This window comes from Melospiza georgiana, chromosome 2, assembly GCF_028018845.1.
Source record: "Melospiza georgiana isolate bMelGeo1 chromosome 2, bMelGeo1.pri, whole genome shotgun sequence".
Classification (NCBI taxonomy): domain Eukaryota; kingdom Metazoa; phylum Chordata; class Aves; order Passeriformes; family Passerellidae; genus Melospiza; species Melospiza georgiana.
The window spans coordinates 65,869,221-65,896,027 of record NC_080431.1 but is presented as its reverse complement, the minus strand read 5'-3'; the positions used below and the strand labels follow the sequence as shown (position 1 = coordinate 65,896,027).

The following is a 26,807-nucleotide window of genomic DNA, read 5'->3' as shown; positions in this document are numbered from 1 at the left end:
CTAATAGGCAATAGCATGGAGAATTGCATAAGGGTATGACTGTGAAGAATGATTTCTGAGTCGAAAAGAAAAGGACTGCAAATATTTTTGCACAGCACCATGTACATAAGAAGCTTGAGCAATAATTTAAAACTGGCTTACTTTTCCTTTCAGGAAACATTACAGCTTGAACCATTTTTCTGTGGTCTAATTAATAAAGGGATTATTTAATAAACTGAAGGGAAAAGTAGGAAGAAGAAGAGGCTGTGGGTACCTTTATTTTTGTCTTCCAGTAAAGAGTAGTTGATACTAAAACATGCAAGCAGACTTTCCAACTCACACTAAAGGTAACTACGCAACCTGTCTTCTGATAAGCACAGGGTGAAAAAACATGCTCATTTCCAAAGTTCTCTCTCTGCACCCAGAAACTTTTAGTTCAGGGATTTCCTGAGCCAAAAGAAATTCTTTTTGTAGAGAAAAGGTGTTTGATGTTCAGTTCCTCCTCAAATATGAATTACAGTAACATTTCAGCATGCATTCTTTCTTTGCACCACACACTGAAAGAAGGACCTTAATAAACAGCTCTCACACTCTGAAAAACACACTGCCATGCTAGAAAGAGAAGTCTCAGGTTGTCTCACAGGTTAACTGCATCCAGAAGGACACACAATCCATTTTCTCAGAGCTGTCTGCCTTGCACAGACACAGATGAAGGAGAGAGGGCAGGCTGGGAAGTAGGTGACACAGCTTGGAAAACAACCACAGGCAGAAGTGATCCCCGACTCTGCCAACCTGGAGCTTTTCAAGCCTCAATAACGTGACTGACTGACAGCTGCTCAAGACTTTGTGCTAAGCCTAGCAGAGCTCAGGGCTGGCACAAGGCAGTAGCTGCATGAAAAGAGTTCCAGGCACACGGATGGCCCAAGCCAGAAAAGCAATTAAATACAATAGAAAGCATTCTGCTGGATCAGGACTTTTGGTCTCTGCCTCAACAATGTACATTGGTATCTATACAGTAACATTTCTTAGACAAAAGCACTCCTCACTTTCTGGCCTAATATACTGATTGACACTTTGTGTTTCAGTATGGACCTTCTCCCTTCTGTCCTTGCAGTGTCCTTCAAAAAGGAAAAATTCACCTCTTGCATGGTGTCTTAGCTATTAGCCCATGACACAGAGCCAGATTATTTCAAACAGAATCTGCCAGATTCTGTAGGGTGTTTTCTGCTCTAATATTTTCTAGCAGCTTCTACAGCAGCGCAATCTGTAAATCCCAACAAATTCCTTGCACAGGGAGATTTACTTGTAAAATGTCTTAATGTAAACTCTCCAGAGCTCAGAGGTCTAAAATCAGGGCCCCACACCGGTGAGTCAATGTGCCTTTCTGCTCCTTCAGAGGACTGCAGGTTGATAGGACTGACAGCTACGTCCTGACATATGCTTTAGTGTGTGGGTTATCTGTATTCTTAGATAGATTTATAAATATCACAGTGCCTTTCTGGAAAGGGACATATGACAGTACAGCTCACTACAGAATTGTTGCCAAGGAACAGACCTGCTCAGAGGAAAATTTAGATCACTTGAATTTCACAAGGTGTTCTATAGAACTAAACTACAGGATACATTCCCCCTCACCCCTCCCTCCCATTTGAATATCATTTGGAGAAATAAACACTTAACTTCTTTTCTAATCAGAATTTCCTAGATTTTTCACTCAAAGAATTATTCAACCCATCTGAAGCAAATTACACAGCAAATTATACAAGGACAAAGAAAAATAAGGTAATAAACTAATAAGAGTGAATGCTTTGGGATCAATAAATCCATTTTAAGTAGTTACTGGGTAAGGTAATCATGTGGTTTGTGCAAAAAAGATGCAATTAAATTATAACCAATGTGATGCACTTTGCATATGTACATCCCTGGGCTATGGTCTTGGCATACAGTCACTTCTACTGAATGTGGGAAAAGGAGCTATGAATCATTTCTACATAAAGAAGCCCCAGACTTGAAGGATGAAATTAGTTCTCTCTTTCCCTTGAAGTTCTTCTGCCATGAGCTAAGCTAGCCCTGCTTTGAATAGTGGTTGGATTACTTAACCTCCAGAGGCTCCTTGCAGCTTCCTTTATTTCACAATTCTGTATTTCATAACCTGTGTTGAAAAATTATACACCTCTGAGTCTCCATCAGCAGTATGAGGTAGAATTAAATGAAGTAAAAACAAAAATGAAGACTCAGACTAGTTTTGGGAGCTCATTAGTTCTAGCATCAAAGGAAAATTTACACTGGGGCAAGCTATTTTTGAGCCAAATGGGATCATGTGAATTCAGTATGGCACTGCTCAGTGTCTAGGTTAGAAGAAGATTTGGGTCATCTGTAAAGAAACTTCTGACCTGAAATTATTTACTGGAGGGGGTTTTGAGTGGAGAGGTGGGTGTTAAATGACGTAAATGAGAATTTTCAGAGCTGCTAAACAGAAAAATAAAACCTGTATCCTTCCCCTACAGTTCCAAAGAAAAAACATTAAAGTTAATGTGCCTTTTCATGAGCTGCTTCTCACTCACCAATAAAACCTTGCATTTCATTGTTGATGGGGCATTTAATCAAAACCACCTTTTATTGTTTTCTTTAAATAGTAATTTCCACAGTAGGAATTTAATTACTATGTGAACCTGTGTGTTCAGGCACTTAAAAAAGAGCTAATCACTTACACAAGCCCACATAACAGTGGAGGATTTTTCCCAGCCTCCCCACCACTGACACCCAAAAAAGAAAAATATTCATCAGAAAGTTCTCTTTGATCCCTGGTGTAGGAGGACATCTTTGTCTCACAGTGCCATCATATGACATATACTGAATGGATTGGGTGATACTTTAACAAGGATAAATGACACATGCTCAAAATATTTAAGAGAACAAAAAAACTCTATTTAAAAAAAAAGTCTGACCTAAGTGTTTTAACCTCAAGTATCAACATTTGATACTTTTCCTAATTTAGTAATTTACGGTAAATTTCATCTAATTGCAGTGACCTAGAAGTTAGCCAGCCTCATTTAAGTTAGGTTTTTAGACTCCTGATAAACCGGAGGTAAATAACCTCAGGGCTGCAATTCTTCATATTTTAAAATTGGCACACAGGAGAGGCTGAATCACCCACTCCTGAACCTGTCTTAATTCTCCTGGTGGAAGAGAGAGGGACATTTAATTTTAAGTTTAACCTGGACACCTCATAAACAGACAGCTGAAGAAAGGTGAGATGAAATCAACTCTCAGCCTGGCAAAGTTGACACACTTTTACCTTTATGTAAAATGAGCTACACTCTTGTGCATAAATCATCAAAAATACTGCTGTTGATGGATGGGACTCCACCAGAGGATCACTCTATTTGTAGAACTGCAGAAATTTCTTCAGATGTTTTAATGTAATGGTCTTTGAATCTAGCCTGCAACCTTTGAAATGACCTTTCAATGGCAGAGTCACGCTTTGTCTTTTGACCACAGGACATGTTCTTATACATCAATGAAAGCCAGACTGATCTGCTTTGGGAAGAGCTTGGAACCAATCAACAAGGATCATAGCAGCTTCTAAACAGAACCATTGATCTGCAACAATCTTATATAGTTTTACTACTAGAAGCAACCTTATCTAGCCTCTACAATCATGATGTATCAGAGTCTTCCCAATGGCTCCCACACTATTAATTAAATTAATCATTTAAACCTCTACCACCACAAGGTATGCTGATACTTTTTGCACAAAGAGGAGATACATTTTAAGCCTGTAGTTTCTACTGGATGCACCAGCTTCTTGCAATCAGCACCAAGGCAGATATAATCAAAATAAAAAAATTATAAACTCCCTGCTCCATATGGACACAGCAGACATGATAAAAAACCCCAAAAAACCAGTGGGTCATGTTTTAAAAATGTATCTTTTCTTAAGTTGGGAAAAGCAGACAGACTGCTTCCTTCATCATTTCTCAGTCTAACAGTCATTTATGTTGAAAAAGACCTCTCAGATTTTTGAGTCCAACCAACCTTTGGCTGATCACCACCTTGTCAACTAGACCACAGACTAAGTGCCACATCCAGTCATTTCTTGAACCATTTAATTGGCTGTATTGTCTGTTAGACTGAGAAGTGTGTGATTCTGTGACTCTGTGATATAGAGAAATACCTGAAAAAAAGTCAATTTATGCTCTCTTTTGAAACAGTCAATCAAGGAATGACCACATGAAAGATAAAAGGCTAAGGCAAGCTTTGTATAAAGACTGCGTAGAATTGCAGGCTTTAATAGCTAAAAAATAGTTTGCTTCTTTGTAAAGAAACTTAAGGCACTGCTACAATCACAGAGACTTGAATACTAAATGCAAATACTAAATGAATACTAAATGTGCAACATTACAACTTGTTCTCATGCTAAAATCAAAAATAAATATAAATCTGCCTGTAAAGTAAAGAAAGTTTCCACATGACAGCTGGGACATACAGATATTTTATACCTTATAGGTTCCAATGTTTGAACAGCTCACTGTATTAGATAACCATTAGCACCTTACTCTATAATGATAATGCTGCTGTGTTCCTTTGCTTGTTCATGAGTTTGATTTTAAGAACTGCAATTTCTACAGACTGAAGACAAGACAATGTAAGATGATGACAATAATTTTTGCAAAACTTACCCAACTCTTATGCCAGGAGCAAACCTCCACAGCTGGCAGTGGAGACTGCATACAAAGGGAAATGAGGCTCTGTGACTGCACAGACCTATAAACAAGGGACTAAAAGACTTCACCTTGGCTATAATTGGGAAGGGGTTTATTAATACTCCTTATTGCCCTTTGTACTTCACCATCACAAAGCTGCAGATCTTTGCAGGGAAAGGAAATTCCTCCTCAGTGAGCTCAAAATACACATTCACATAAAATGATTTTTCTGAAGTCTTTCAGACAGCAAATCCAGACAGTTGTGAATAACTTCTGCATACAACAAAGGGAATTAGCACAAAGAGAAAGGCAGCTGGTTTGCACTGAACTGAGGATTTTAGCAAATTATCTAAGCATTTAGTGAGTCTCCTGATTCCTGTATAGACAGCATTTCAGCAAGTCAATCAAACTTTCTTGACACTACAAAACAAATCATAACAAAATCTGGGATCAGAACTCAAAAGTATTCTGTACAATTTTGTTACCTTCACTGAAAATCTAGGTTTAAAAAAGGACTTTTGTAAATAAAATGGTTAATGAAATGAATGAAAAATCACTCTTTTGTATGCAACTCATACAAAATGTAGCATTTTCTATTCCTAGATTTAAGGTGGAAATCTACAAGTAATATCTGATTGTTATTCAACATCAGATGTACCATGAATAGGAATGCGATACTATTTCACTTTTTAAATTGCTTCAGAGAAAATTCTTAACTGCACTACAATTTAAAGAAGACAATTCAGGATAAATTTGAATTTCTGGTGTTTTCATGACTAGGAAGACTTTGATCTTATTTTCAAAAAATTAGCAAATGAATGCCTGATGATGTCAAGAATATGATAAAACCCAAACAAAGACTAATTGCTCTCAGATGAAGGTGAATCACTTATGGGAAGGAAAGATTTCAATGTTCAGTCTAATGACTTTTCTTCATTTCATTCAATGATCTCTCCCACTGTGTCTAACACTCATCCCTCTCTCAGAGACACACTGACAAAGAACAAAGCATGGCAACACATACAGTGGGTTTTGGCTTGTAATTTCTATAAAAAATAGCAATCTTAATGCAATTATTATAATAATTTATTTTCTGCAGGTTATGCAGTTTGCAATTGAAAAAATTAAACATTAATATGCATAGCCAAGATTATCTCTGCCCATCTTCACCAGCTTTTATCAATTAATTTCTATTTCTATAATCCACAAACATACAGAAAAAAAATTAAGCATACTTATGCTATTATTTGTGTGAGTATGACCAGAAAAGAAAGCCAGAGACTTTAAATCTCAATTACCCATGCATTTTCTTTTGAAAATGTAAAACTAATCTAGTTTGGGAGGCAGTAGAAGATGGTAGCATGGCATATCTATAACTTCCTTGTTTGTCACTGCTCTCCAGCCAACCTTTAATAACACCAACTGGGTGCATTTGGCTGCTAAGGGGCACAGACCCCCAGCCCTGGATTCTGCTTATCCAGCATTCTCATTGCTTGCTTCTTTCCTGCTGTTGCTCCCAACTGACTATGCTTTATTTGAAACTTTTCCAGTCAAATTCTTCAACCAAGAAGTGGGCGAAGAACCTCTCTTGGTGCAACCTTTTCTGACAAGTCCCTTAGCTCTAAATCTCATTCTTTATTCCTTTCGTCCCAAATGATGCAAGAAGTGTTTTCATTAAAAAGAATTCCTTTATTTTTTTGGTGCCTTGTTCTTTTTCAGTGTGTCTGAGAGGAGGACAACTGTGAATATTATATCATGAAAATTTGATAATTTTTATTTGTATTTAACATGAGTTGAAATTTGTGGATAAATGAAATAAAGTAGATGAAATCTCACTCATAGTTGTGTGTAATAAATAAAATTCAGCATAATCAATTTTTATTTATTGTATTTGTTAATGATCTGCAATAAACAACACACGATGCAAGAAAATGGATCCTGCAAACTGAATGCATCTAGAAATATACTCTGAATTAAATATACACAATTTAAGAGAGAAAGCTGGGAAATTCTGACTGAAGATCAAAATGAACTTGAGATAGCCTGCAATCTTATCACATGAAAGAAGTAATCTGGGGTTATGAACATCATCTGACACCTATATAATTTTATTTATTTATATTCCTACATAATTCTAGTCAACCTCACTAAGCCTATTAAGTTAAAACCTAGATACTGTCAACAGCTGTGATTTCTGAAAAGATCAAGAATCTCTTCAGAAAGGATTTAATTAGAGGGAAACTAAAAATCTGTAAATGCTTACAGCTTGGTTAATTATTCCTCAATAGGGGAAGTGTGATAATCATCTACCAGTATGTGCAAGATGTTCATATCAAAGAAGGATGTATAAAATAATACAACTGAAATGAAGACATAGGTGAATATCCAGCTTATCTAGGCCTATACAGACCATACTGTATGACAGTGACAAGTTTTTGAGGTAAATGTGCTAAGTTACATCATTTCATTATGGCACTACTGAAACACTGGAAAACACATTGTGAGGATGTTGACTGGAAGATGGACAGGATGTATTAACATATGTGTGTCTTTTTTAACTCTAACATCATACTGCATTGAAGGAAAACTAATTAAAAAGTGGTGTTACATTTGAGGGTTTCAAATGACAGCTGCAAAGTCTGTTTTCCTGTCATCCTTAAGAACAGATGGGGTAGGAGAAATATTTTTTAATGTTCTGAAACCACTTAAAAAACCAGAATTTTGAATTTCAGCTCAAAGAGAAATTGTGTACCTTCGTTCACATTGTCTTTAGAATTTTACTAAAACTAAAAAAAAATGTAGACAGCAGCAGTGTTGAAGCCATTTTACTCATGCTATAAACTCAAATATTTAACATCCTTTCTGTGATAATCATACAATGATCAATGTCAACAACATACTTTGCAGTAACAAGCACACCCATGAATAGCAAAACAGTGCAAGCTTGACAGAAAACATTTGTATTAGAAAACAAAAGTTTTAGACAGTCATCCTTGCATGATGAACTCTCAGTTCTGTTACTACACTGCAATCATATCTAGTCATGTTATTTTGGCATTGGTCTGCTCCTCATGACCACAGCTAAGCTTCCTGTGGATAACTAACAAAACAAACCCTTTCAGAGGAAACACTTTGGCAGCTGCACATTCAGCCTCCATGAGAATGACAGGAAGAATCACCTCACTAAAAGGCAGCAACCTCCAAAGTACAACTTAGTGGTTGTGCTTTTAAACCATTCCACGTGGTTTTGAAGCACCTGCCCCAAATGCCCCTATTTACTTTACATTGCTTCACTTCAAAAAATGGTTTGTTCTGCATAAACTAGAACCCTCCTAAAGAAAATTAAAGCAGTAGCTCTTCTCAAGATGTACACCAAAGTTAAGACAAACCTTTACAGGCATATCAGTTTGTAAATCAACATTTGATCTTTCAGATCTGTGGAGGCATTTAGTATGGTAGAGACATTTAGCATGAGGAACAAAATCACTTCAAGTAAAAATCTCAAAAACATTAAGTATAGATGGAAGGGCCTCAGCACAAACTCCATTAATCCACCAATCCTTTTCTGTTGCAGTGATCTACTTGAAGAGCTGGCACACTTATTGTGCCATGAGTGACAGTGGCAACAGCAAAACTAACTCCTTTCCATTGACTTTTCAAGCCTGTGATCATGAATTTAAAAATGTAGGTGCTAAAATTCTAGTCAGTAACTGACATGCTATAACAATAAATATATTACCAAGTAAAAAAGTTATGGGTCTCTTAGAAATGTTCTAAGGACTGAAATGTAACTTTTAATTAGAGTGGTAAGGCTCATGAAATTAAGAGATTCACTTACATAAAAATGCTGTAGATGATCCTTGAATGAAATTAGTCAAAACATATTTAAGATTTCTCATTGCAAAAGTGTTTAAATCCCAGAAGCTTCCCACATTAAGGGTTTGGCTTCATATACTTCAAAGCTGTAGCATGTTAAATTCCAATTAATTCATAAAAGGTAGGCAGTGTGTGTACAAAAGATATTTGCAACAAAAGACTGCATTATGGTGTGTCTCAAAGCTCATTATAAAGCAGCTACTACAGTGGACTGTGTCTGATAAATCACCACAATTTTTCTTCATTTAGTGTTACTTAGAAATTGATCTTGGTTTGTAAGCAAATTCAGAGAATCATAATTTACTTCTAGTAATCCCCATGGGAAAGATGAATAATGTTCAGACTACATTTTCCACAGACACCATTCCCTATTGTAGAATTGTGGGAAGAGTAATGAAAACTCTTTTCCTTTTCTCTGAAATAAATAAATTAATTTCTTTAGAAATAAATAGAAGCTTTCTTCAAATCAAAAACCATCCAAATTCATGCAGCTGAACTTAATAAGCAAATTTGAGCAAACAGAAGCATTTAAGTGTGCGTTTTATTAATGTCTGTCTAAATCATAGAACAATGTATCTCAACAGACATGCAGATTTTTTTACAAATTATGCTTATGTGTGAAGAGCCTGCTAACAAGGAAGTACACTTCCACATTATTCACAAGGAAATGTTGCCAAGCAAACACAAGTTCTTTGTACCTCTAGTTTCTGCCACACTGAGAAAGGCTATTTTTAAATTTGAATACCTTTAAAGCTATTACCTGCACTGCACATTTCAGTGAGGCACACAGACTCCAAGCTGTGCTAAGATCAACTTGTTCAGATCTGACCCAATATAGCCACAGAATCACAGCACTGCTGCTGGGTCAGTCCAAGGAGGACTGTCCTGACACAAACCATGGCAGCACTCAACACCCATAAAACATTGTCAGAACATGGCAAATGAAGAATAATAGCTTTCCAGCCTTCCTTGCTTCCAACCAGCTCTGAGTCTTCTGAGGTAAGAATACATCACCTTCTGCTGAGTTCCACTTTCTGTGATGCCCTCATTAGATTGTTATGGCTGCTCAAACTAAGTGGAGCAAACCAGAACAGATAACTCTGATATTTGCCTGTCCCTTAGTTCCAGCATATTTCTGGTCATCTTTCTTTGCAGCAGATTTTTCAAAGCTATGCACTGAGTGGACTCCTCAGATGTTCACGGGACTGAAGGGAGGCTTTGTTGTAACCTTTGTTCAGGCACTAATTGATGGCAGCTTATTTGGCTGCATCTCCTCTTTCCTTGGTCTGCCCTCCTGGCTCTAAGTATGAGGTAATGATAAACCCAACCTCTAACTCCACAGTAAGAGTCCCTTTTCCCCTCTACATATCCATGATTTTATTTAAATAAAGCAATTCATGAATTTTAAAATATTTTTCATAAGAATGGGAATCAGTTCTGCTCAACCGGGAGACATCTGGAAACCTTCCCCAAAAATGATTTCTAAAAGTAACAGTTTTTAAAATGTGCCATTTCTGTGGGGGTCACAAGTGGTGCTTCTGACGTCACCTCAGTGCAGTCCTAGAGAGTTTAAAACAGAAGGTAGCATCAAAGCACATGATTTATCTCCCTGCCTTCCCACCCAGTTAGCCCTGTGCTGACACCCACAGCTGACAGCACGCTGCAGCAGATCTGCATTACACACAGAGCAGCGTTCAAACCTTGTTACTCAACTCTCACTGACTCAAAAGGTGCCTGGGAAAGGATTTGGGCCAAAGGCAGTGTAGGACAGCAGACAGCAATGCAAGCTGGTGAGTGGACAGTATGCTGTGGGATGCTTAGGATGCCTGGGTTTAATGAAAACAGCAATTAGGAAGGGAAGGGGGACCTGTGGATTTAGGCTGTGACACAAGATAAAACACAGGCCTTCCCCAAGGCATTCATGGCAAGGACAACAATATATGTTCATCCATACTAAGCCACAGTGATCCAAAATGCTGTAGCTAACAAATCCTAAAGGCCATAATTAATATGTCTGAGCATAACCACACTGAGCAAAAGAGAATCTCACTCACAGAAAATTACTTAAAAGCAAAATTCAAGGCAAGACAAAATGAATGGGAGAGGAGGAGCATGGAGCAAGGGGACCAGCGACAGTCAAGTTTTGGTATGCTAAGTCCAGAGTGAAACATGGCAGTAACAGAAAAATATACACATCTGTTTTTCATGTAACAGTAAGAATTCCAGATGTGTCACAGTATCCATGGGAAAACTGTAATTCCTCCAATGGTACCGGGCTATAAAGGTATCAACTTCTGTTAACCCAAACTAATGAGAGACCCCAAGTCACACTGTCATTTTGGAACCTTGTCCAACTAAATTGTCAATATGCTCAGGAAGAGGTTGCATCTTGATTATTCGTAACACTGTCGTGAGAGTCTATGACATATCAGGAGATGGGCTTAGCAATGTTCGCAAGCAGAATGAATCCAAGTGAATGCTTTACAGAGAGGGTTATATGCCCTCTCTCTATGTATTCACATATGCACGGACACACATCCTACTGAGGAAGACACAATTCCAGTTAACAGTTGCTCTTTGCTGGTGTTCTTGGAAAGGAAGCAACAGAAAAACTGGTATTACAGGCCTCTCAGAAAATTCCTCAAATTTCAGTGCTTTCCACAGCCTGTAAACTTGCTATTCAGTTCTTAGGCATGCAGATTTGCTGTTCAGAGTTGTTTTTCCTATTGACTTTTTTTCCTTTTCCATTTCTGTGGAGGAGAGAAGGAATGTATACACAGAAGAACTTTCAGGAAGCCATTAGGGTTCCATATTGCTTTCTGATCTCCAGAAGACAAAACTAAAAGCAGTCATCTGGTGCAATTTGGTCATAGCTCCAAACAGAGGCATTTACAGTGTAATTTTTTGGGATTCAGATGCCCACTGAGCATACAAGAGATTCTAAAACATGCATTTATTTCTCACTTTCCAATTTCTCAAGAACACTTTTTGATTCCTCTTGCAAAACATTGTTTAAAGCTTAGATTTAATTTTAATATTAGTGTTATGTGGGCTGTGCATTGATGATTCTTGCTATTAGGGTTAGCAAGAAAAACATTCAGTTTTGTACACACTGCACTTCTTAAACATCTTTTCTGAGAAACAAAACTGAAATGACAAAGCAATGACAGGCTCAAGAACAGCCATTACTCTATTTGGGGCTTAATGGTACTCCCTCATATGGGGTGTGGGATATTTACCTTTTCCTACTGTAAGCCATACAGGCTAAGCTTTGTTTTCCCTACTCCCCTCAAACACTGGCTACTCCTAATAACATTTTCTCTTACCAGAAATCTTAATCTATTTTAAAAACCCATAAAGGAATGCATTTACAATAAATCTTGGTTTAATATGAGCAAAATATTTCACCAAAACCAAATAAAAAAAGAAACCCCGGGTGGCTATTATTACAGAATTGTCAAAACCAGCAACAAGTATGACATATACCTACCTCACAATTCTAGGTGAAGGGAAGTGGAACCCTACATTACCACTATCCAGGATGCAATGCTTACTGAAAATCAGTCTGGAAACTCTGGAAAATTAGTCTGGAAACTCAGACTGTCTTACAGATTATTGTTTGTAGAGTGTGGCTCCCTAAATTTGTTAAGACATAACAGGAGAGACAGTTCTACTGCGGGAACAGCCTTCCTCCATTCTGCAAAAGGTACATTTGCAAACAATCCCACTGATTCTGAATGGCTGTTCATTTCTTTTTAGTCATCAACAGTCAGCCCAAAAAACTTATTCAATGAGTTCACAAGGGAACAGATCTTAGCAGAATTAATCTCATCTCCTGTAAACAATAGCCTTCGTGTGTGAACAAGAGTAGACTTCATTATTTAGCTATTTGCCATTCATTCTCATGCCTCTAAAGCTTTTCTTCTGTCCAGACAGCAGAACATCACATAATTTAGGTATCCAATATACACAATGCAACAAATGGCAAACATCAAGGAAGAGCTCATGAAAAACAAAAAGCCTAAGAATTCTTTGGCAAATGCTCAAAAGTAATGAAAGCTCTGAGAACAGAAGAAGAATGTTATAGTGTCCTCAATATTTTTATGACTAGCAATTTCATAAGCTTCCTATGAGTCTGTTGAGGAGGAAATGAGAATGTATAAACAAACCACAAGAACATGGTCTAGTGGTGGACTTGGCAGTGCCGTGATAATGGTTGGATTTGATGATCTTAAAGGTCTTTCCCTACCTAAACAATTCCATAATTCCATGATTCTATTCTATAAAAATCTGTAGGGTAACCACACTGAAATAGATACCATGATCTCAGTCACAGCAAACAGAATTTTTGCAGCTTTTGTTATCTGAGCTATCCTAGCTATTAAATATGTCATTCCTTCAGAAAAAGGAGTTGACATTTAGCTGCAGAGATCTGTGACTAGGAACAGGCAATAAATTAGATAAGAATGTAAGAACAACTGTACTGAATCAGACCAAAAGAGCATCTAGTGCAGTAGTGTGGCCTTGGAAGCAGACATAACAGAGAGCCCAGTACACAATGGATGGTACCCTGGAGACAAATGGGATTAAATGAAGGACTCACTGAAGCCTTTGAAGGTTTTTTTTCCTAGTTATGATAGAGAAAAGGTTCCAGGGAGTGCTAAACAGGACACAATCATGCTTTTTTCTCATTGAAGTTTAAGAAAAGTGAGACTGTAAATTTGAACATCAAATAATTTTCTAAGAGATCTGAAGTTTTGTGATAAACACATACAGAAATAAACCCCCTAAGTTTGAACTCCAAGTCGTCTTTAATTTTACCTTTGAAAAAGTCATTATTCAAAGTGAAAGGAGACTAATATTTTGGAGTTAAAAATAATGAAACAGTCAGTCTGCATCTTACAAAAATACTTTGTCCATGCTAAAATTAGCATGTAATGAAATTAAATTAATTAGCCTTTCAGAGTTTATGTAGGAAAAGGGTCACTAATTTTCATGTTGTCTTGGTGAATATAAGCTAAGAATAGCTACCATGAGCAAATTCTCGAAGACAAATAGACTTGTAACATAGAGAAGAAACTGTTCATTCTCTCTATATTTATATCCCTTTCAGTATCTGTGAACTGAAATGACAGTTTCTCCTCAGAAAATCCAAGTCTGAACAAAGGCAGCTAAATGCAAAAGATTTTCTACTCAAATAAAAGGACCTGAGTTCAGTTCCCGAAGCACTTACATTTACAAATGTATAGTTAGCTAAACCAGGTTTGAAATTATCAATAAACACTGGACCGTATCTGATTAAATAAATAGGCATTTTGGCCAAAAAGACATCTGAATGAAGCTCTTCTCTAAGTTCAAGCAACCAGTGTGCTATGAAATGATCACATTTTCAAAACATTTTAAGCAAGCAAGATGGGCTGTAAACTGGAAAAGATGGAAAAACATACACAGATGCAAACTGAAATAACAAATAAAATATCAAAGTTCTATAAACAGGGACTATAAATACAAATTTTTGAGTGTACGATCTACTTTAAAGTTTGGATTTTATAGTGGTTCTCATTGTCCTACCTGAAATGCCCCCAGATGCCTGATTTTCAAACCACAAAGCTCAACTATTTTCTGACTATCATAACACCTTGAGATCATAGCATTTATTAAAAAAACTCACAGAAACACTTATTGGAATAACAGGGAACTATATATGTGTCATTTCATACTATATATTTGTTGTCACTGTCATAGATCAGTCAAGAAAAAAAAAAGACTTCTTCAATTTAAGGTTTTGTAAAAGTCTGCTTCTTTTACGTAAAGCATATTGATGTTCCCAAAGGGAACAATAACTCTAATTCTGCAAAGTGTTGTTTGTGGCTACAGAGTGGGCGCCACTATGCAGAAATGACAGTAGTAAAGCAGTAACAACAGCAGTTAGTTCCTTTCCCAAAGAACTGTATGGCAGTTTAAAAAATCTCCCTATTTTTAGGACTCTTTTTCTTCTGGTAAAGGTTTTTACTCATTTTTTTCATCCATTTTTTAGAATGCAGCACAAATGGACCTACTACAACAAAGTAAGTTGTCACAGAAAAGAAAAACAGGTACTCTGAAGAGAGATGATAGAAAAGACAAATTTTCAGAAAGGCACATAGGGATTTAATTACTCACTTTCCATTTGAAGTCTACAGAAAAGTGAAAATACAAACTGTTGTAAAGAACATGCTATGTCTCCCAGATGAACATAAAATTTTACCAATGTAAAACTATCATCCCGTTACCTGGGCCAGAATAACTAACGAGCTCAGCCAAGTCTGGATCTGCATGACTGGCTGGGAAGCAGCCTTGCTGGAAGGGATCTGGGGGTCCTGGTGCACAAGCTGGCAGGGCCAGCAGTGCCCTGCTGCAGCAGCAAAGGCACGCTGGATCCTGGGCTGCATCCGCAGGGGCATCGCTGCGCAGATGGAGACGTGAACATCCCACCCTGCTCACCCTCTGTCACCGCGCCCAGCGCTGGCCCCGCTGCTCAGCAAGGACACGGACAAACTGGAGTGTCCAAGGGAAAAACACAAAGATGGTCACTATGCTGGAGAGTCTGCCCTGTGAGGCACGCCTGAAGGAGTGGGGCCTTTCGCCCCTGCAGAAGAGACACCTAAGGGAGGAAACTCATCACAGTATTCCAGTACTTAAAGGGCAGCTACAAACAAGACAGAATGCCACAGAGGACTCGTGGACATGACAAGGGGTGACAGGTACAACTTGCACCAGAAGAGGCTTCATCTCAACATAAGAAATAATTTTTTTTTTACAGTGAGAACAATCAATCACTGGAACGACATCCCTAGGGATGTGGTGAAGTCCCCATCAGTGGAGATGTTCAAGCTGTCCTTGGACAGGGTGGTCAATAATGTCATCTGGGCACAAAAAGTTGCACCAGCTGATCTTCTGAAATCCTTTCCGACCTTAAAGGTTGTTCTACGATTTTGTGATTTTTGACAACTTCGTTATAATCAGTTTTTGTCATTTTAGATATCAAAATAATGGTGAAAGTATTAGAATATTTGCTAAATGTCAAGAAATATCTTATTCATCTAGGAAAACTATATCTCAGCAAGAAATATCCAGAGCTTTTGCTTTATGGAGTTTTTACAGGAGGGTGAAATGAGATCGCAGAAATACATCTCTTCCCATCTTCCCTCTCAGGGTAGATTCTTTTCCTGGAATGAGGCTCCAAAGCCAGACAAAAATCAGGTTTTCCTTCAGGATAATGATCACTTTGGCCCCTCCAAGTTCTGCCAGGTGGAGAAATCCTTGTAAATTCTAATCCACTTTTCCTTATACCACTTTGCCCTTGCTTTTCATTGCTGCAATCAAATAGGTCACATGGCAAGACTGAACATCCTCAGATTATTTGTGCTTTGTTTTCCCTCCTTCTCCATTCAAAACTAATGCTTTTGCCTCTCATCTCCTCTCTCTTTAAAATACTAAAGCAAAACCAAAATCCAATATAAATATGGAGATTTTTATGCTAAAAAAGTTCAAATTATTCAACATAAAGTTTCTGAAGAGGATTATTTGCATTGAATTACTTTTACCCTAGTTTAGATTTAAATGAGGTATTTGAACAGAAAAGGCTGTCACAAATCCCTTGGAAATACTGGCATTTTTTTCCAAAACACTGCATGTCTCATATGAAAGAAAGCTGAAATACCATGAAACATTTAGTTTATGGATTTATTTATGACAGGAAATGCATTCTTCTTTAGGGAACTAAACTATTCTGAAACTGTTGAACAATGTTGCTGAACTTGTCAGCTCCAAACAGAAGGCCAAGTACAATCCTCCAGCATCCACCCCTCATCTGAACTGTTCACTCAAATATAGCACAGTGCAATGACTCACTGTTTAGCTCAGAATAATGACAACAGTTATGCCATAGGGTTTTTTAACTGGTGCTTTAAACTGCAGACTTTGACTTTTCCTCTCTGAACTGTGCATGTTGGACAGAATGGGAGAAGCCAAGTGCAACCATTAACAAATGCACTTTCTTCTTCTTAAACTTGCAGAGCAGCTGCTGCCAGCTGCTCCTAAAAATGCTTTAGCTGTGGATGGATAAAGGTTAACATTTCTACAGGATTACCCAGTGGGGCTGATAAAGACACTGATTTCCATGAGACAACCCACAGGCAGCTCCTCTGGGACTCAGGGCAAGGCTCTGCTTGTAATCCAGGGTAAGGAAAGAGAAGGACAACCAAGGTGCTCTTCCTTGCAACATGGAAAAGCTTTGTCTCTTTCTACCAGTGAGACAATCCTCACAGAAAAATTGTATTAAAGGGACAAGAGTACTAATAGGTTATGGAGAGAAGAACAACACCCTTCAAATGTGTAACACAAGTCATACAGTATGAAACACTGCAGGCAGCTCAAATTTTTTTTTCTTTTTTATTTCCAGCTGCACCTTATCCAAAACTACTCATGCAGTAGCAGACAAGAAAGAGGGAAGAAGGTGTAGATGGGACAAGACTCTTTCTTGAATCTTTTTCTCCAGGCTGCATCTGGATGAAAGAAGGAGCTAAGTTAGCATTGTCATCTAGCCCACAGATGCCCAAGCTGCATTATCCAGGAGGATGTGTTACTTTTGCACACTGTAAGGCTACAGCAGGTATAACACCATCTCTTTCTTCTAGGGGAGGGTCAGGATGAAGTAGATTTGCCCCATTCACTGCCAAAACTTACAATTTATGGTACACTGTGACTCCAGATAAAGAAATCCATTTGGATTAGGTGACTAAACTGTTGGGGCCCTTGGAAGAGACACAAACTGGGTATCAAGTGATTTACTGGTAGTTCTAAAGCAACATATTGTCCAGTTTAGAAAAGAGAATGTACATAACTGAGATTACAACAGCAAATAAATATCACCAGCACTGGACAGAATAGGCTTCCTTATTTTCAAGCTGGCAGACCACAAAGCAGGTGCTGACAGCTCAGTCACTGAAGGGAGAGGCAGATGCTCGAGCAATGCAGCAAAGGGCAGCAGCTGCCTGACAGCATCTCAGCAGCTGGAAACAGACACTGAGGTAGTAACCACCTCTACAGCTTTAAAGGGCATGGCATTTGCATCTCTGCATCTCCCTCTGAGGCCTCTGGGATCACCTGTGCCTATTAAACCAATGAGGCAGCAATTCAAGGCTAGCATTTTCTGGGCATGCTTACTGCATAAAAGCCAATCAAGCACTATTTTTATGCATAGTCTGTGATGTTTCTCAGTGTATTACCACTTATCTTCTGTGAGTCCTTGCAGGTTTGTGTATTTTCATATCACTACCTTTTTCAACTTTTGTGTAATGTTTTTCATCTCTTCTCCATCTCAGGAGATAAGAAAAATACTCTTGTTGTATAGTGGAAACCAGACCTTTTAATTTTTATTTGACAGGAAACATAATGGAAGAAGAGAACATACATTTAGGACTTAGGAGAAATAAAATTTCAGCTCTCTGCTACCCTAGATTCCCTAGCCAATTCTTTAAATATTCATTAATTATTTCAAGTTTTATATCTCTATTATATATAAACATATAACATCATTGTACATGCTGCAATTCTAAATTTAGATTTTTTGTCTATTCTTCCCTTTATAAAGATGCAAAAATATCAACCTTTTGAAATGCTGTATGCAGCACAGATTTAATTATTTATTCTCCTGGAGGGTTGCATTTCTGTTGTTATTATTGCTTGGTTTTGTCTGAATAAAGAATCAATGTACAATACCAAAACCAGAAAATTTCAGCTTCAGCATGGGAGTCCTCCACTGACTGTAACAGTCAAGGCCAGAATGTGAAGTTCTGGCAGCTGCAAAAAATGTCCCAACCCAAGCCTAGGAGCAAAACTGTATCATAGGATATCTTCCATCCTAGATAAATGAGAATGCAGAGGTCTTTTTCCTCATAAAGAATACAAGTTTAATGCTTTACTCTCTTTAAAGTTCTGGGGTTTTTTTCCCCAGGTCATTGTCCCAGTAACTATTGGTATTTAGTACTATGAAGTGAGTTTTGATCAGTGATTCAACAAAAGCTGGTAGATATGCCTGGTAATTTGTTTTTTTACCATAAACTGTTCTCAGCCATAAAGTGTTTTCTATGGAAAATTCCCAACCAGTTCTACTGCTAGCCAGACATCTGGAGTGTTAGTTGGAGGCGTTTGTGTCTGGAATGACTGCTGAACCGTGAGAGATGTCACACCGTGACCTCAAAGCTGACCCCACAACCCAGCTGCATATCCTGTGCTCCCTGCAGGGATCTAAACCTTGAAATCCTTGCTGGTTTTCCCTGTGCACGTAGTTATAGCACCTAGAGAAGAAAATGAAAGTATCTGCTCACTGTGAAGCACCAGGACAAAGCCATAAGCTAGGTGCAGCCATCACAGCAAGGTTTAGTCTCCCTTGAGGAACAGGAAACGTGACTGAATTACAGAGGCATTTCCACACGCAGCCAGATCTGCATACTGTGAGTCAAAGAGCTGTGAACATGTAGTAATCACTGTGAACTAATAAACAGTGGGAAAGTTCACAAGGTGCCCTGTGTAACAGCCCTGGGTTCTACAAACATGTTTTATCTCTGCCACAGGGTCAAGTAGAGATGGAATGGCACTTGTGCTTCCTACGTGCCAGAGATGAAATGTCAGAGAACACATGGCATGAGAGGAGAACGGCCAGGTCTAATGACAAAACCTCTTCTCAGCTGATGCTCACGTTATTAATTAGCCCCTTGCTCATCTTTTCGGTCTCTCTTCCCCAAGAGTCATTAAAAAAAAAGGCCTCCATAGCTTTCTAATTTACTCAAATTTGGCTTACACTAGGTAGCCAATCCCAATTGTCAATCCCAATATGATGCCTCTGCCTGACAAATCATTATGTTGTGCAGAATCAAGTCCTCGTAGCTCTGAAAATCTACCTTTAGCACCTACAGCAGACTTTACCTAAGAACTGAAATGTTTGCCATCTGAAAGAATGAACAACCCTTTGGGAACGTCCCCTCTTCAGCAGACTAAGTGCCAGTCTAATTTTTCAGACCAGATTCTTCATTATAAATCCCACTTTGCCTTGTTACTGCCACATATGCAGTAACACTGTCCTACAATGCATCTAAAATACAACTGTATTTGACAAAGTCACTTCCAAAGAAAAAAAGCTGCAAATAATGGGTGCAGTTTGGAATTTTTAAAGATCATTACAAAAATCATGCAAAAGGAAGCAGTTGAGTGAAACTGACTGTAGGGCTGAGGAAAGTGAATTTTCCCTTAGAGTAGTCTAACAAAACTTGCCATTTCCCACATTCCTGAGGAAATGTGCTTCAATCAGCTCCTCTCTTTTTACATCTCCAAAGGCACTGGGCCAAACTGATGAAGTGCAATCATGAACTCTCCCACGTCCAGGGAATCATCACCAGGGCTGACTTTGTCTCACCATCTCCCAAGCATGCTGTAAAGAAAAGGTACCAAGCTTCCCTGATGTGCAGCTCTGAATGGCCCCCAAAACTGCCATGATACTCTAATGCTGGTAAACCTGTGAAACTACAAGCTCTTGAAAATCTCTTACTGCAAAGGTTTCTTTTGTGGAACTGTTTCTGATTTTTTTTCCTTTCAACACAAGGATATTTCTAATTTCCAGTTCTGCAGGCTGAAGTAGGATATTCTATACCTTCCAGAGTCTGATGTAGACATTAGGTACAAGGCGAAGTTGCTAGGAGACCACGGATGGAGCAAGGAGCATTGCAGGAATGCAGCAGCTTTTCACACAGGGCTGATGAGAATGCCTGCATCAGCACTCAGCCCTTCACAACTTAAACCAAACCAGACAACCTTTTGCTGCTTACGTAAAGATGTACTTTTCGATAGAACCATTAAATTGTTATAAAACCAGCACACCACAACCTGAATAATAAGCAAGGAAGGAACACTGAAAAGGATAACATAGACAACACCTGCTGCCCTCTCTCACTGTTTTTGGGAATGGCCCCTTCACTTAAAAAAATAGAAATCCCACTTATACAAAAAAATGTTGGCACTTCTACATGGGTCCCGGACCCAAGTGGCATATCACTGAAATACAAAGGGAAATACTTAATGAACCAGCAGAAGATGGTATGCACTCTAAAATTCATTGCCCATCTCCATGTTATTTAGGAAAGTGTGTCACTCACTGTGGCCATAAGCCATTACAATCTACAGAGCCTTTTTGACTCTTCTGTGCCCTTAATCACAAATCAGAGTTCATGCTAGTTAAAATTTACCACTTGGCAAGCAGAGATTAGAGGTTTATCAAACCTCAGGTTTTCATTGTTTCAGTCACCATGATCACAGGTACTAAAATAGACAACATAAACCAAAACTAATGCTGCAAGGTCATACATCTTAGACATGCTAAATTAATGGTTCTACCTGTAAAGCTTTATCTATCTCCTATATATGGAAAGCTGAAGTATGGAAAGTCTGGATCACATCTAAAATTCAAATGGAAAAGCTGTGACAGATCAAAGCTGTGAACCTCTGTTTCAGTTCAGCTCTTTTCAGTGGGATCATCCATGCTGAGAGGTCATTAACCTGTTCACTCCTGAGGTACGACTTACCTGACAAATATTAATTCATATATTTCATTATAAATTAGACACTGCAAGCATTTCAGATGAATACAGACTAAATTTACTCTCTTCATTTAAGAGGGAGCTACAGTAACAATTTTAGCCATACCTGTTCACACTGTTAGTGTTTGAAATTAGATGCGGTTAATGCCTACACTGTTTGAGTGCAGCCTACAAATCCAATAATAAAATAGCTTTGGCACATCTGAAGGTGATGATTAGAAGCTTCAAGTGATAATAAAGAAACAACTGATCCTAGTACCAGATTATGTGCCATGCAAATGCAAGGTCCCATCTACCTCACCTGAGAAGAAATTAATCACATTGAAGCCAGCATCAGCTAGAAATGTTCTGCACTATTCTGTTTAGAGTATTTCACAAACTAGTCATGAGAAAGTGAGCAAAAAGAAAGGTAGGGGCGTGTATTTGCTTTGGCTTGGGATTACAGTATTTACAGGTCTAATTCTCATGTTACGGTAACATAAATAATTTTAAATATAGATGAAATTTTTCTGCTGTAGCAAAACATCTTGCAATGTGTTTTGAATTGCTGTGGTAGGGCTCAATCATTATGCTTTAGACAAGAACACCTGCACACAATTAATCTAAATAATTGTAGTTAATTTTAGCAGCTTCATGTAAATAGTTTACTTTTCCTCCGAGTTCCCAGTTCTTATCTCTTCATGACCCTATTACATAAACCTTCATATACCACAAAATGAAGCAGATAATTTTCTCTCAGGAAATCTCATTAGAGGAAACTAGGTATGTTCTGTCACAGCAGCCCTTTTGAAAAGAAAAACTGAAAAGAAGGTCTTTCTCTTTCTTTGGGATATACACCACACATTGATTAATTAGGTAAGCTTTGAAGCATAATAAAAAGTTTTCCAAGTAATAATATTCTCTAGGAATTCCATATCTGCACTGCAACCTTTCACTGAAGGTCAATGCCCTGGAGAATTCCTCTTACAGTATTATCTATAGCTATTAAAATTAATATCATTCCACTTTAGCTAAAAAAATAAATGTAGTAAAGTAAAAAGCACATCCTATACTCAAGTAACACTCACTTAAATGTAGGAGGCAATTTTAAATCAGTATTTTCAGACTAAAGTCATAAAGCGCTACATATAAATAGTTGTACAGAGTATAAATCAAAAGACGGCTTCCAAAATAAAATTTTATGCTGAAAGGACAAAAATCTATATCAAATTCTACACACAGTATCTGAAGCAAAAGTCTCTCTCTTGTACTAAGGCCTTAGCTCATTCTAAAGTAACAGGATTTTGCCTCTAGTAGATAGAACTGAGTTTTAAAAAAATTACACAGGGACCTGAAACCTCCTCCATCATTCACAGGGGAATGATCAGCCATTTTCTGTTACAAATATTTATTTCCAAGAGGGCAGGCTGTGTTACAACACTGATGATAGGATTTGTGTGCTGTGCTGTAATACAGCTCGCTCTCTCTTTCTGCAAAATAGCAGTTTCTCATTACCCTTCAAGAGCCAGGCTGCTCACACAGGTTTAAGGAGTGCTGGCACAGAGTTCCCATCCTGCTCATGCATTTGTGCTGCCTCTGGCTCTGCTGGAAGTGCCAAATGCTTGAGTAGGTGTGAGCTGCACACCACGGTTCTCTCTCATCAGCATGCTATGAGCTCTGACTCAGAGCAGGGAGCATCATCTGGATACAAACCAGAGCTGCTTGGTACACCTGGCCACCATCCTGAGGTCCATCATGTGGGTTCTCTGCTCGTTTTTTCTACCTCTGCCGGGCTCAGGACTGAAGGCACTTGAGACGGTGGTTCACATTCAGACTCAGGTGTTTATTGTTTGTTATCAGTGAAACAGCCTCACAACCATGAGTTGTGCAGCCTTTCATTAGCAAGGCACAAAATGGCTAACTATCTCTTCTTACAAGGTCATTTAAGACTAAACTATCCAATTAAGAAATGACACCTAGATTATTTGTCCTTTTAACCCAATAACTGATCCCTGGAAGCCTGCAATGCAGACTTTTCTGTCCAACTACAAAACATCACTCAAACCCATGAAGAAGAAGGTGAAGAACAACCTGCCTCCAACCCTAAAACTACCATCTTGCTTCATGTTTATTACTATGTTCTAAAACCCCAAACTCTAAGTTTTCCACTCTGTGATATTACCCACAATTCCAGTGCTATTAAAAATTTTTGGAAGCTTTCTCCACAGCCTCAGGTCAAATGCAGTGCTCTCTTGCAAGTCTGTGCCTTCAGCACAGAAAGTTTAAAATTCTCAGCATCCAGGGTTCCATCCAACACATCACTGCTCACTGCCCACACTAGCATTGCTCCAAGGGGCAGATTTTTCATAACGTCTAAATGGTTGTATAAAGAAGTTATTTTTGTGATCACTACAATGAACACCTTCATATGATAACAGTGTACCCAGATAAGCCTCATTTCATCATCTACTAATGCACTTGATAGATGAAAATCTATATTCCTGTTTATGTGATATGGTATTTTTTAAATTTATTCGTTTACTTTTTCATCCTGACTTTTTGAGACTTGAAGCGGATATTCACTGCTATCACAGGGATGAACATTTCAAGAACCACAAAAAGTAAATCCTTGCATTCTGGTGAATTCAGCCCTGAGATGACAACAAAAGACATCCATCAAAGCAATTTAGAAAATACATATATTCCGTAAACTTTCACACAGGGCAACCTAAAAGTAATTTCATAAATTTAAGAGCTGTCCAAGCACTTAACCAGATACACGCTTGGGGCCATGATAACTTTCCTGATAACTTCATTCAAGTGATTGACCACATCTCCCTTCTATCCAATCTGAACTTTCCCTGATGCTGCTTTAAGACATTTCAATGCACATGGAACATTTGCTAACGGGAATCTGTGGCACAATGGGCCCCTTCATGGCTTTTTTAAGTGAAAAGCTGCTGACTAACAAAAATAGGGGTCACTCTAGCCAATTTAACATTGTCTGGAAGGCAAGAGTCATGCCAACTGAATTTAGAAATTATGAGTATGTTTTTAATTATGATGATCATTGAAATACCCACTAGGAAAAATTATGCATTCCTTGCCACTTGTAGGAGGACTCATGTGACAGAGTGTAGAAGCTCACAGCATAGACATCCACATTTAGGTTAAGTACATAAATCTCCCTTACAGACAACTAAAAAAGCACACATTTTTAGGGAGTGATTCATCTTGTCCTAGAGTAGACAGCTAAACTAGGACAAACTAAAGTAGACTTCTTCAAAAGTCCTTATTGCAGTAGTTTACAGGGTAAAGGTAGCCACATGAGAGGAACCCTAATCTTAATAAACTTTCAAACAAATCAGAATATCCTTCTATGAAAGATAAGCTTTATTTTTAAGCACAGCTTCCAGATAAGGTACAAAGGTAGCAACATGCTACAATATCACCATCCCTCCTGCCCTGAAATCTATTACACCTAAAACCGAAAACAGAACAATTAAGATATTAAGATGAACTTCTCAGTACCTCTACTTTCAGTTTAAGTATGATAAACTTTTTTCTTCTGAATTCTAATGGAGGTTTATTAGCACTCTTTGAAAATACTTGGTTATTCCCAGCATTTTATTCCATACATATTTCCTCTACGATGTTTTTATGTCTTCCTTTAACAGGTTTTGTTATGCAGACAGTGAAAATAAGAGGATTTTTCTGAAAAATAATGTGTGTTAATGAAAACAGTCACAAAAAGTGAGTCTCAGAGTAAAACATACACCTTCAAAATCTCCCTACAATTGAAGCAATGACTCAAAAGAAAATGAAAATATGAGGAGGCTCTGGAAGACAGCTTTCCCAGCACATACCAGTGTAGTTAGCACATATAACTGCCGTTAATTATTGGAAAAGCAAATAAAATCAATCAAAAATATATATTTTAGTAGGATTAAATTAACATCTGTTTGAAATAGTTTTCTATCAAAACTGAAAATGCTATGTCTTCTGGTATCTTCAGTCTTTTAATGCTTATTTTGTGTTCAATGAATGTTCACATGAAGTTTTAATAGAATTTTCTTCAAGATGCACAGTCCAACATATCTTTTCAGAATGGTATTCTTTTGAATATGTTGGTATACGACCAAATGAAGCAGAACAGCAGAGGAGCTTGAAAATGTTACAAAAGGACATCTGGTTTTTCCCCCATTGTAACAAAGTAGGGAACGGAAATGGCATAGCTTGAGAAGGAAGCACATTAACAGTGAGAAAGTGCAGGCAGTCCACAGATTCTTCTTTCATGCAGGTTTACACCAATTTGGAGAAGGGGCCTGTGGCCCATCAGAGCTGCAGACATAGTGATGCAAGAGTAAACACTCTGGCACAGAACACAACAAAATTAAGCGGGTCTGTGTATCACTGACTAGCTGAGAGTAAAGAGCAAAGGGGTTACCTTAATCGGGCTTCCATCTGGAGTAAGAACCTCTTCTGAAAGCTCCATCATCTTCAGTGCCATCAGGGCAATGGCTTTGGCATGACTAAGGCTTTTCTTATGGAGCCCTGCTGCAACGCAGTACGCATCACCTATTGTTTCCACCTGCAGCAATCAGACAAACCTGGAGTTATGGTGTGATAATGAGAGGGGAACCCTGCCATTAGGCCTGCAATCAAACAGTTGCTTAAAACATGTGAGCAAAACACCCATAAATAAGCAATTAGACAAAAGAGCATAATTACCTGAGTCTGCAAACAGGTACGGTGAAAACCCAACAAGCAATAGCACAGTGGTTTATCACCTAATAACCAAAGAAGATTGTCTAGAATAATGTATGGCATCGGCTGAGATATGACAACATTCTCCCACAGCAGTAACACAGAAAATTGCATTTTCCTAAATGAGAAATCACTTGCAGCTTCATTTTATACTATCCTGGCTGAGTTTGCTGTTGGGTAAGAGTAGCGCCACATAATTATAACTCATAATTAGTATTTGATATGCTAGAAAATTATATCAGGAAGAGAATTAGAAAAAGCAAAACATCACCATAAAAAACAGTGAAGACTATCTAACTTCTCATTAGTGGATAGCTCTTCCTGGTATAATTTATGAAGAGATGCTATTGCTACAGACTTTTGCCTGCACATTTGTCCCTTATTTTCAAATAAGAATTGATGTCTCTCTCTACCATGCAGGATGTCTTACTCTGCATTCCACACCTGCAGCCAAGAAGTTCAACAGACAGAACCTTCTGGTTTCTTCAAGCAGGCCTTACTGCTCTCTTATCCTGATCTGCTTTAAAAAGAGCTGGCCCCCAGGAAGAAGTGGGAGCAAAATGAATTGCAGCAGCCCTCTGGCTCTGGATAAAGGCAGCCTGAGAAACACTGCAGCCCTCTAGGCCTGCAGCTTTATTTACAGCATTGTGTTTTGCAGTCTGTTTGCTCACACATCTGTAACATTCTCACACAAAATCCATTCACATGAGCCCAAGCAGACCTCAAGGATTAGTTTAGTTTTGTTGACATAACTAATCTGGCTTTCATTCTGCACACAACACTACAGGAATGCCAGAAAGTGCTTCAGCAAAGACTAGGGTAAGAAGAAAGCAAGCAGTGAGAAAGCAGTTATTCAGAGAATAAATAT

At 38.2% G+C, this 26,807-nt stretch overlaps 1 protein-coding gene across 1 annotated transcript in view; it reads right to left on the bottom strand.

Annotated features, from left to right (window-relative positions):
• The window catches only part of GUCY1A2 (guanylate cyclase 1 soluble subunit alpha 2), a 136,448-nt gene that overhangs the window by 17,254 nt on the left and 92,387 nt on the right, over positions 1 to 26,807 (bottom strand). Inside the window, exon 6 of the mRNA XM_058019172.1 lies at positions 25,620 to 25,763. Coding sequence (XP_057875155.1) covers positions 25,620 to 25,763 — 144 coding nt within the window. The remainder of the gene's footprint in view (positions 1 to 25,619; positions 25,764 to 26,807) is intronic.